At 38.5% G+C, this 13,124-nt stretch overlaps 1 protein-coding gene across 1 annotated transcript; it reads left to right on the forward strand.

Moving 5' to 3' along the window:
* Positions 1-2,970: 2,970 nt before the first annotated feature.
* Positions 2,971-8,586, forward strand: LOC145477853 (galanin receptor 2a-like). Its single transcript, XM_081455695.1, has 2 exons — positions 2,971-3,044; positions 7,003-8,586. Exon 2 carries the CDS (start codon positions 7,008-7,010, stop codon positions 8,106-8,108), a length of 1,101 nt encoding a protein of 366 aa, XP_081311821.1. The 5' UTR covers positions 2,971-3,044; positions 7,003-7,007; the 3' UTR covers positions 8,109-8,586.
* The last annotated feature ends 4,538 nt before the right edge of the window (positions 8,587-13,124 follow it).

A 13,124-nucleotide genomic window follows, 5' to 3' on the forward strand; every position in this document is an offset into this window, starting at 1 on the left:
CCCCAAAATTAAATATGGCGCAATGGTTCTTTGTATAAATTCACATTCAATTGTATCAAAGGCTTTTCGAAAATCAAGCTGTAAAAGTATACCAGGAATGTTGCGAAGCTTTGTTTGTTCAAGAATGTCATTAATTAGCCTAATGTTTTGTCCGATGTATCTACCTTTTATAAAACCTGTTTGGTCGGGGTTGATAAGAAGAGTTAAGACCTTTTTCAATCTCTTGGTAATAACTTTTGACGCAGTTTTATAGAAGTTTTATAGTTCAGTTTTTTTATTTGCAAAATTCCCAAGTAAATCCATCCTCGCTTGGTGATTTACCTCTACTGAATGTGCATAAAGTACTTTTACACTCCTTAAGAGTGATTTCTCCTTCTAACTCACTACTCACCGACTCTTCAAGTCTGGGTAGTTCTAAATTTTCGATGAAACTTGAAAATGAAGCATTTTCAACGCTAGTGATAGAAGTATAGAGTTCTTTATAAAATATTTGTATTTCCTCTAGTATTTCTTCTTCTTTGGTCACTGACTTACCATCCGGATGCTTCAACTCCTTTATTGTTTTATGATTGTAATTTCGTTCCTCTAGGTTGAAGAAATATTTGGTCGGTTTTTCACCCTGCTCAATCCATCTTGTTTTGGAATGAACAATTAAGCCCTTTCCCCTGTTTTCATAGATGAGGCAAAGTTCCTGTTTCAACTTGTTGTGTTCAGCTTCTAAGTGATTTGCCTGAGGGCTGTCGACACCGCTAGCACTGGAAATGAGTTGGTCTAGATCGCTTAGTCTCTTTTGGAGATCTCTCCCTCTTCTACGAATATTTTTGGCTTTATGTTTTGCATAAGGGTTGTAAGACTCCTCAGCTCCATTTTAACTAATTCCCATTTAAGCCTTTTATCTTCTTGTCCGGAATATTTTTCACTAATGGAAGAATAATTTTCTCTAATTAAAGTTACACAACCTTCGTCATCTAAGAGAGAGTTGTTAAATTTCCATAATCCTGGGCCTCTTTTGTTGTTAGGGCTATTTAATTTGAGTTTTACTGCCTTATGGTCTGGGGCGTTAGAAACCACAGTTTCTATCTAAACATGATATATTGTACACGACATATGATAACAATACATTGCTAATTTTTGAGACTTAAGCATTTCGCGTGGAGAATATTTTCCCCACATTTTTATGATTAATCCACCGACTGTTGGACCTATTCGAACACAATAGCAATTTTAGTTTTACTGCCTCACAGTCTTGGGCGTCAGAAACCACAGTTTCTATCTGAACATGATACATTGTACACGACATATGACAAGGATACATCGCTAATTTTTGAGACTTAAGAGCGACTTGCTGTATCGGTCACCTATAGCTATGCAAGGTAGAAAAAAAATCGATTTTCTGAAAATTTGTCAGGAAGAAGGTTTTTACTAACTTGCTTCAGAACTGTAACTTTTATTATTAATCCACCGACTGTTGAGTATATTCCTCTCCATACATACTACTGATCATTCTAGACTGAATGCCGGAGATGAATCTTAGTGAATCGAACACAATAGCTTTTTATAACTGTCCACGAAATATCATATATTGTGGATTCAATGAGATATCTCTATGACTAGTGTTAAACCTTAATCAAAGTGCCCTATTTACAAATAGCTTGTTTTTCCACAGTATTCATGGAAAATATACCAGTCAAAACAAGAGACTAATAGAGAAAATATTACTTTTAAAGTAATATTTTCTCTATTATATTATACTATATATATAGTAACTGAAATTAAGGTACAATTTCGAGACTCTGGCGACTGAATTCTAGGTAGAAGGTGAAAGCTTAGAACTTGATATTTTGGACACGACATACGACAAGAAAAATCAAATTTTATGATAGATACACCAGCTGGCGAGTATATTTCTCTCCCATACATGCTATTCTCTAGATGGAATGCCGGAGATGAATCTTAGTGAATAGACCACAATGCCTTTTAACTGTCCAGGAAATGATATACACTGTGTATTCAATGAAATGTTTCTAAAATTTTTTGGCTGAACCTTAATTAAAGAGTTGACGTTAATAAATAAGCTGTTTTTCCAAGTAGCTTAAGTTTCTAACGTTACTAGTCACAACTTTCGATTCTTGTTATCTATAGCTTTCTCATATTGTACTTCTACAAAGGCCTATAACAGTATTACCAAACATTTCTAACATTGCTAATCACAACTTTCTAATTATCTATATCTTTCCCATAGATATTGTAGTTCTCCAAAGGTCTTTATTAACAGTTTTACCAACGCCTACTCAATTCAGGTTATTTCCGAGTTTTTCAAATAGGGCCTGCTACAAAACCTTTCATTTGAAAGTGAACGTGACTTCCATATATATTAGACAACTCGTTTTCGCCAGAAATCAAAACTGGTTCTTTCACCCAAAATATCATTGCCTGATGCAGTTCTTTGCATGAAGTTCCTGGAGGGCAAGGTGAGGTGAGTTGTCGAATTTTAACGATTTTCTTGAATTAATTAGCTTTTCAAAGATATTTATATATAAAAAAAAATAATAACTATTTTTCAGCTTTGCACGATTTCACGGCAGCAATTAATCCTCGGTTAGCGATTAGCGATAAGAAAATCAGTCAGTCGTTATTACGGTGAGCCAGAACAGAATCAGTCTTATTTAAACAATCCAAGGAGAAAAAGAAGAACATTTTAACGTTCTTTGACCCTTGATGAAATTGAACACAAAACTGAAATGCCTCTCGCTCTGAAAAGTGATTTGAAATGATTTGCTGGAATATCACCTCTTGATGAAAATTGAAAATCTAAGGACATTTTCCAATCCGTTAACTCTATTCCTACTATATAAAAGAGTGTTGCTTATAATATGGAAAATCTAAAACTTTTAGCCCTTTTGCTCATACACTCGGAATAAAGTAAATATTTTCTTTTTAAATTATTCTCAGTTGAATTTTTCAAACTTTTACAGTTTTGAGCTTTGCACTATTCATCGGGAACGACGCTTCGGTGATAGAAAACACATTTCTTAGATACCAAGGTAAGAGATGGTCATTTGTTACACTAGTACCAGGAATAAACTTACGTTAGTTTAATCGACGATATTTTCTCGACGAGAACAATGCATCCGGACTTATATTAGAATTTCAGTCTCGCGAAACTCTATTATATATTTGTAATTAAAGCTTACTGTTGTTCAGGGCTTTATGGCAAGAAGGAAAAAATTAGGTTGGTTTGGTATCTTTTGGGAGCCATGAATCACAAAAGCGTTTAAACTCGGAATCGATCTTTGATGAGATCAGGCACAGTGATATGAGCTAATTTTATCATCATCTGACAAAGATTTGTTTATATTCGCGCGTGCACGCCCTTTGATGTCAAGTGCGGTGCCAAGTCAAGTGTATCTTCGATTTCTCTATTTTAAGGAAAGTCAGAAAATACAGTAAATTGATGGAAAATTGAGTCAACATTATACAGGTGTAGTACAAAAAAAAAAATTATAATAATAAAAGTAAATAAATGAAGAATGCTGTCAATTGCAAAAAGGCGATCAGTTCGGCTTAACCTGCCTGTCAAAAGACGCTTGGCCTGACAATAGGACAATCACATGACTTTTGGAGGGCATATAGTTTATTTGTGGCCCGAGTAGCATCATTTGCGCCCGAGCGCGAAGCGCAAGGGCGCAAATGATGCTACGAGGGACACAAATAAACTATATGACCGACAAAAGTCATGCGATTATCATTATTATCAATACACAAGGCCAAATCGTACAAATTCATTTAATAAGAAAAAAATGTTTGACAGAGGTGTAGCATGAAATTATGATATGAAAAGTTGTTGCCACAATACGATCAGCTAAACAAGAGCCAAATAAAATTCCTTTCTGTTTACAATAAAAGTCAAATATTATCTAGTTTTAAAAAGATTAATGACAATGATTAGCAAAAATCAAATGACTGCCTTCTAAGCTCCCGCCATTCCTCTCTGCCGCGGCGAACAAAATGAAATTACAACGAAAACCAAATAAACTCAACTCACTTCTCCGCATCTTTCCAAACGCCGTCCGTGTTCTGCCCTTCCATGAGGTATCGATTAAATTTCTACCTGTCTCCTGACTGAATAGATGATTTGTGTTCTGGTTTCGCCTCGTTTTCTTTCGTAAATAGCTTGGCCTTCGCTTCAAACATTTTGTTGGTAGACATGAATCCGCTGTTTTGCAAAATGTCTATGTTTCGGCGTGAGTGGAGCACAGGTTAGATGGCGATGAATGGCCGCTCTAATTCCAGTCAATGCACTTGGAGTAATGCTTAGCCTTTCTCTGTTTTCACTTCAGCGAAGAACTTTCGCAGAATCTCACTCAAGTCCGTTGGACTTACTGTTTTGAGATCCACTGTAATTTTTCTTTTCTCGCACCATTTCTCGAACTTTTTTACTCCCCACTCAGTTGCTCTCTTGGTGTTTTTCGCTTGAGCTTTTTGCTCAATCTCATCCAGTTGCTCGTTGTCTAAGTCCGAGTTTTGACTAGAAAAAAGCTGAAAATTTGGGAGTTCTTCCATTTTAAAATGAAATTTCCAAACGGCAAACGTTCACTACGCAAGCTGTTCGCACCTGAATGGTTTTCCCGCGTCAATAAACGTAACCTGATTGGTTAATATTCATCGGATGATGAACCGAGAACCAATCAGCTGCAGGGCCGTTAATACATTAACGGCCCGCTAGGAGTCATTTGCGGCCCGCAAAGCGCGTGTTTTCAAGAGGGCGGTTTTCAATTTGGCCGCGTATATTGATAATAATATCAAATAACATAAAGAAACAGTCGACGCATCAAAATGTTTCAAGGAATGAATAACGGCTACTGAAAGTTTCCTCGCTTGGAAAGTCTTTAAAAACTCCTCCTCCCACGCCCTTGTGACCCGAGGGTTAGATGTCTAACTGCTACAATATCGATAGCGAAAACATAGCCCCGAAATTTTGAAACCGACCACCAAATTCCTTCTCATATCTAGAAACGATATGCTGGAATCGGAAATGTTTTGTTGTTCTAAATGAAAGAGTTTTGTTCTTTGGTATTCAGATATTTGCTTGGAAGTGGCAGAACCTGAGGAAGTTCTGAATGCATTTATTAGCGACATTCAAAACTCGTCTACTGGAAACAAGTGGGTTTTCTCCAGAATTTTAAACAATTAAGGTAAGAATTGAATGTTATATAGGTTTTATTATATTAAAAGGAAATCAGATTAGGCCGCTAGTCACAGTGTACCAGGCAGATATTACTACGGCACTACTGCAATGTTAAGAAGCATTAGCTTAAAGCAGGCCAAATTTTTCATTTCGTTCTAAACTGGGTCTCGATACATTTGTAGAAGAACCGTTGAGTACTCAGTCAGGTAAAATCGTCAAAACGCTATTGAGTACAACTTATAATTACAGATCGATAGCATTGACAGCCTTCGACCAAAGCGATGCCAAAAATCAGGTGCGAGGGCTGGTTTTACGTTCGCACATGTAGGTTACGGACTCAAATTGCAGTTGTTTTCTGCTGGAAATAATTGACTTTGCTCAGCAGATGACTTGTTTTACTTTATCGCTGAAAATTTCTCAATTTCCCCAGTAAATAACTTGTTTTACTGGCCATGTTTTCTATTCATGGATATCACGAGTTAGCTTAAGAAGCCTTTTAATTTGAAATATCAGCCCTGCAAGCACATATGTCGGCTCGATTACCAGACGCTGTTAATGAGTAATGCCAAACACTGGCACGTTTAAGCATAACTTTGAATGTTCAAACAGTACATTGCGTTGTGGTGTCATTACTTAGAGTTACTTAGAGTCGCAAGGACGAGAAATATGTTGAACAAGAGTAGTCCTAAGAGACTGCCTTGAGGAACACTACAATGCATGGGTAGCCAGTGAGAAAGAACACCATTTACTCTCACTCTTTAGCTTTCAATCCGACAAATAAGAATGCAAGAGATTCGTTGCTTCACCACTGACTCCGTAGGCACGTAGTGTGGAGAGTAATAATGACTTCATCATCATTTCTTATAGCCCCCAGTAGGGCATAGGGCCGCATCTCGAGTCAAATCCCCTGGATAAATCTATTGCAAACAGAGCCTGTCACCCTTTCAGAATCCAAATCCAGCCGCAAGTCATTTATCATTTTAGCAATTGCAGTACCGCATTTGCGTGCAAGCAAGAAGCCAGATATATTTAAAGAAGCTACGTTACTGATTGTGCGTCTTGAAAAGTTAGCCTAGATTTTTCAAGTTTGTCATTTGCAATTCATGTTAATCTTCTCCATCTTTAAACACCCTCGCTCCTTTATAGTTTATTATTATCTTATCGGTGTTTTTCTACCTGAGTAAACTTGGGCTACTTTTTTCAGGTTTTCTTCAATTTAAAGGTAATTTTGAATGTGGTTAAAATAAAAATAACTACTGTCACTGTGGGCCTTGGAAGAAAACAAAAGTGAAAAGGCGTCACGACGTTCTGTAGTTGAACACTTGAAGCATCTTATTTTTCTTTATTTGAAAATGCGTTTGGTTTTTCGTATTTTTTATATTGCGTAATATTATTTTTATTCTTCGTCTGGTTGATTGTCAGGGATTGACCATTTCTTCTTGAGGGTGGTGGTGGGTAGGGGGGCTGGACAATTTTCTGGGGGATGAAATTTTTTCTCACCTTTAGCAGGTTGAGCATGAGTTATTTTGGTGGGCAGTGAAATAACTTGCGCAAGAATTATTTTAAGTGAAAAACAGGACCTGGATGAACGTACTTGCTCGAGTTTTTTCCACATGACTCTCCTTGCACGAATTTTTTTTTAGCAGTTTTTGCTGTGCGGGCTTTTTTTTTGGGGGGGGGGGAGGGCGGGGAAACTCCTCAGTCCTTACCACCTCCGTCGAAAAATAATGGTTCGTCGCTTATTGATGCTGTGAAGGTGGTGGTTTTTGTTGTTATTGTTCTTTATGGCATGTATAATTTATCTCTTTAAACAGTCAACATGGAAGAGTTGCAAATGATGTTCAACCTCTCTGTCAATAATGAGTCTGATGCCCTCAACGCCACAGAAATGAAGAATCGAGTCTACGTGTTCACACCAGCAGGCTTTACCACTAAACTCGCTCTTGTCTTTGTTTTTGCGTCTGTTGGTACAGTAGGATTAGTAGGCAACGTTCTAATTTATTACTTTATGTCGTTTAAGAGAAAGGTCGTCTCTTATATGCAGTACACTCCATTTCTGCGAAATTTCAACTTTTACATCAAGAGCTTAGCTCTGTCAGATATACTGAGTAATATAATTTCACTTCCCTTGATATGTATTCAGATTATGGTCGATGTGTTCCAACATGGCTGGGCATGCAGAATTGTTCGATTTATCGGCATACTGCTACCTTCAATAACAATGAATAATTTAATGGTAATAAGTGTGGAGAGGTATTTGGCAACTCGTGCCGTTCTCCGCTCGTTCAGTGTCTCTACTGTTCGCAAGCTTGTTTTTACCGCATGGCTTGCAGGTTTTATTGTCGTTTTAGGGCCAACAGCAACGTTCAAAGGGATAAGATATGATCTTAACGATACACATTATACAGTAGTTTGTAAATACGATAACAGTTATCTACCGTTCAGAATAATAGCCGTATGTTATGCCTTAGTACAGCACCTTATACCTGGTGTTATTTTAAGTTATCTTAATATTTCCGTTGCAAAAACTTTATGGGCAGAACAAAAGAAAAGAATACATATTCAGAGGAACAACGCCATCAGGGCCAACTTGATTGCAACTAAACTCCGTGGAACATATCTTCTTATCGCTATGACGTTTGCTTTCATCATTCCATATTCAGCGTTACTTTATTATTCAATCTATGTTATGTTGGCTAAGCCTTCTCCTGATTTTAAAACAGATTTTATAACAAGGTATCTTAGCGCTGGGCTGCTTTATTCAAACGGCGCAATTAATTTTATCACATACGTGGTACAGATGAAGGATTTCCGAGCGTTCTTAAAGAAGCTGTTTTGTGGTAACGATAATGCTATGAATCCTAACCCACCCGGGGACGGGATTGAACTCAGAGCGTTTGTAATCCCAAACAATCCTTGACTTTATAAGAGCTATAAGACCCCTTGGGAATTTCCATACGAAAGTGAAGGGGGTTATTGTTGAAAGTGACTACAACAATGTACCAGAATCTCTTTTGGTGGGCGTGGTCGCGTTAACTTTAAATAAGAGATTACAATTTGTAAATACTCTTTTCCTTTGGCCATCGTAGCTTAACAAGAAATAACACGCAAACTCAACATAAACGTAACTGGCATTTCACAGTTTTTAAGAACAATAAATATAGTTGCTTGCAATCCTTTTTTAGCTTGAGTGAATGAATTGTAACCCCAGCCACTTTCCTTTGGGATGCACCTACTTCTCGTCTCTTAGATGTAACACTCACTCACTCATCCTTATCGGGCCCATGAGGAGCTCTTGAGGCTGGTCTCTTAGATGTAAAGTACCATAATATTCTGGTGATCTCCAAAGTCAAAGAAAAATAAATTCTCAAAATGTCACACGCAATAGCCTTATAATTACCGACGTAAATGGCAAACACAGGAAAATAAACTAGTGCACACATTTGTACAGGAATTTCTACTTAAAATAAGTTATGCCAACAATTCGACAGTCACGCAATATGCCATAGGCCATTTACGAGTTACCTTGTGCTTCTGTTTCAAAACGAGTCTAAAGCTACGTACGAAACCTTTCGCATGAAAATAAAGCCGATTGAGAATACTTGGTATGTTCCAGAAACATCTGTATCAAGATACCTTTATTTTCGAGAGTAAAGTCTTTCGCGTGGAGAACTTTTAACCCAATTTTATGATTGCCCAATTTTATGACTCGTTTTGACACCGAGGTACAAGGTAACCTTGGAAATGAACTACCCTATTTATGACCAAAATCTGCGATTTATGCTACCCTATTTATGGCCTGGCCAAAAATTCGATGCCCTATTTATGACTGTTGCTACCGGAACAGTTGCCCTAAAATTAAGTTATGAAGGGCTTTTGTTGACGGTTTTATTTATTATGATGAAAAAGTAGCTTTTTCTAAGAATCATACCCAATTCAAGACTAAAGTGCTAAAGCGATACCCTATTCAAGACCAAAATGACCAAAATCAATACCCTATTTATGACCAAAACGGCTGAAAAACCATACCCTTTGGGGCCGCACATACCTATATAGCTCATATAAGAGAGTAACCCCTCCCCCCGGGCATTGACCGCGTTAAAATTAATGCCGTTGTTTTCTTACACCTAAAAAAGGCCTCCGACACAGTTGACCACGAGATCCTCTTGTCGAAATTAAGAGACTACGGCCTATATGGAAACGCGCACAATGGTTTCAGTCATATTTAGAGAATCGTACTCAAATGTGCTCCATCAACGGGTCGCTCTTTAAAAGTTGTCTTAGGGCAGGAGCCATAATCGGGAACGGAGACCGTAAGTCTTGGGATCCGCGCGCACCCATGGGACAATTTTTCTATTTTTAGAGCAAATTGCGCCATCCTGACGTCATATATCCGCGCGGATCCACGCACATGTCGGGGGCTCTCGCGTGGATGTTGTCACATTGCGTGATCAAATGGTGAGAGTTGAGAGACCTTGAGAGATTATCTTGCGTATTTTTCACAGGGATGGCAGGGAATAAGGCAGGGAATACGAACCAGGGCGCTTATATGTAGTTTTATGCTCTGAGCTAACGGAAAAGGTGAGTTTTTCAGGGTCGAAAACAAGACTTCAATCTCGCGCTGGGAATGAATAATAAGATCTGGTTGCGCTAGTTGTAAGCTTACGCGTATGTTTTTGCGTTTGTTCTGACTTAAGAATATAGCAAGAAAACTCTCTACTCTGGTATTGAGTTAATTTGTGAGTTTCTTAGACAATGGTTAATCATAACCAAAACCTGTTTTGATGATTTCTTATTGTTTCTGCTTGTTTGATGAGTTTGCAAAAGTTTTTGAAAGGAAAGTCTGATGCAGACAATTAGCTCATTTGCATAGTGCAGCTCGTGCACTTTCAAGTCCGAGTCGGTGTTTTCAATTGTCAACAAATCTTGACAAAGATTTCTTTCGTTATCTTTTGTGCTGAGATGGTGCAACAAATTTCACGAACGCAAAAAATGCTACTAACATCATGTGTGTTTCTTCAACATAAGCATAGTGAAGTTTTACACTGCGAAAATGAAAATAAACAAGGAGTTTTGATAACTCGATCGACAAAATCGAAATCGTTATTCGAAGTTGATTACAGAAAGCGTCAACGAAATTTTGCTGATTATTTCTGCTTTATTCACATATTTTCAGGTTAGCTTTTAATATGTTCTCAAGCATTTATCAATCTTAAACATATTTAAAAACTATAGAGTTATTGTTTGAGTTCGATGTACGCTTTCACAAGAAAGTGCGGCGGAAGTACAATTTGTCATGTTTACTGACTGTAAAAAACAAGCATCGGCGGGCGCTCTCATTCATCGACAACAGAGAATTTAGTGGATTTTTACACGAATAAAACTGAGCAGTGTCTACGGACGTAAAGTTATTGCGCCTTGATGAAACAGCAAGCGTTGCTTACAATTCAGGCGAAACTCAAACTGACCAAACTAGCAATTATTTTGTTTTACTTTTCAGTCGCGATAGACTGGCAAATTGCTCGCAAGCGTGTGGCAAGAGGAGGTAGGAAACTATGAAGTCCTAAAGCTCTGCTATATCTAAATACATCCAGCTAGTTTTTTGCTGTGCAGTGGAAAAGCTGTTAATCTTCAACATATGTGAAATTTAAAGTGGAGTAATGTACAGCTCATGTAAAAGAAGCATCCGTCGGAACACAACTTGGTCAGCGATATATATAAGCTTGAAGCGGAACATACCTAAATTCGACACTGTCTTACTTCACTCAAACTAGAGCAGCTTACGACGAAAATACTTAAGAAAAATTCCAACAGACGTAAACGCATTGAGTTGTGGGCCAAAAACATGAAAACTTTCGGGAATTTCGGACGCCATTTCCCCCGCGTGACATCCGCAAAAATCCTCGCAGCATGCACGCGCGTGTGCCGCAGGCGATGGCGCAATTTGTTCTAAAAATAGAATGATTGTCCCATATCATGTGGACAACCCCAATACTTGAAATGGCGCGAGCTTACGGTCTCCGTCCCCGATTATGGCTCATGCGTAGGGCCATTACTATTTCTATTATATATCAACGATCTTCCAAACTGTCTATCAAATTGTGAACCGAGGATATACGCTGATGATACCCATCTTACATATGCAGGTGACAATGCAGACAATATTCAGGTGCATCTAAACCAAGATTTAGAAAATGTTCACAGTAGGCTGATAGCAAACAAACTCACGCTAAATATGACTAAAACCAAATGCATGCTTCTTGGATCTCGGCAGAGGTTAAGTATTCTCACAGAATACCCGACACTTGCAATCAATGAACTTCAAGTTAGCCTGGTCACTACGGCAAAATCCCTTAGAGTGACCATCGATGACGTCAAACTTGATTGGAGTGGCCACATTGTAAAAGTAACAAAGAAAGTCGCTTCTGGCATTGGGGCCATAAAACGAATAAGGTGCATTGTCCCTCAAGCGACTTTACATCTAATATATCAAGCTTTGATACAGCCACACTTTGACTATTGCAACATTGTTTGGGGAAACTGTGGGATAACTGTACTTTTACGAAATAAATTACAAAAAACTACAAAATAGAGCAGCCCGTGTCTTGACCTATTCAAACTATGATGTAGATGCTGGTCACCTGTTCAAACTTCTCGGGTGGAAAAATCTAACAAGCCAGCGGCAAATTCAAAAAACTGAATGTTCCATTGCCGCGCTCAAACGTTTATAAAAATAGCTTTGGCTATAGTGGCGCCATTCTTTGGAACAGTCTTCCTTGTGACTTAAAAGAAGCAGAGTCCCTGAGGCAATTTAAACGCCTTCCTAAAAGAAATGTATAATGCACGGCATTCGTGGAAAGCAACTTTTTTTATTTAATTATTTTTTACTCTAAGTTATTAGCAGTTTTAGCTGACGAAGTTTTACCCGTGTTTAAATAAAGATTGCCTACCTAGCTAAACAAAGATTACCTACTTGCAGTTGTGGGCTCATCCGTTACCTAGCCGATGAACGCAAGTGAGGCTGGAGGTCCACACTACGCTGGGAAAATTTGAAAACTGATCGCAGGTTTCACTCTTAAAAAGCATCCCTTGTTTTCTATCCACACTTATCCAGATAAATCTGAAAAACCGCAACAGTCACCGGTCATTTTTAAGTTTCCGTTCACACTAAAAACGTCGGCAAAGCCAGCGTTTTCAGTCTCTAGTGTGGATGGTAGGCCTAACCGTAGAAATAGAGCTACGCTTTCAAATTTCTCCGACGTAATGTGGAAGCTGTGACTAATCGTACTCTCGCTCTCGCTGCTTGGTGTTACGCACGAGCGACTTCTCAAGGAAACAAAATGTCAAGCGTAGGTGGTCGCTTACGGGAAGTGGTTGCTTACGAGAGCTTAGGCCATATTGGGTCCAAATTTTGCCTTATTAGTATATGGTAACAGCAGAGACTTACCCCATGAGCTAATGCCCATGTAACCCCATGTAATAACTTTTAGTAGCCACAAAAATATTTGAGCTTTCCAAAGTATTTATTCAGAGTATTATAGCTCGCCTCCGAATCGCTTACGAGAGGTGGTCACTTAAAAGAGGTTCCAAATATAGTGAGTTGACTTGAAAATCTTTGGTATTTTGGAAAACTGGTCGCTGAGGAGAGGTGGTCGCAACCGGAGGTTAGACTGTGTTTTAGGTCCATTGATTCACCTTTCACAATGAACATCATCTATTCTTCATTGTTGATGAAGGATTGTCCAGTTAACGCGCTCAATTTTTTTTTTTACCCGGAATTGGAGAATTTGTCTATCAAAACAACTTCACCTAGGTTTTGTGTTTTAGGTTAGCCAGTACAAGCGTTCTAGTTGCCCCCCCCCCCCCCCCCCCTCTCCTCATTTGGGGTGGAACTAGTGATGGAGGGGAGGGGACCGTTAAGGAGAACTATCCCACA

This window comes from Orbicella franksi, chromosome 2 (assembly GCF_964199315.1).
Source record: "Orbicella franksi chromosome 2, jaOrbFran1.1, whole genome shotgun sequence".
In the NCBI taxonomy this organism is placed as follows: Eukaryota; Metazoa; Cnidaria; class Anthozoa; order Scleractinia; family Merulinidae; genus Orbicella; species Orbicella franksi.

Coding starts and splice junctions, on each gene's coding strand:
- LOC145477853 (XM_081455695.1), top strand. CDS start 7,008: ATGGAAGAGTTGCAAATGATGTTCAACCTCTCTGTCAATAATGAGTCT.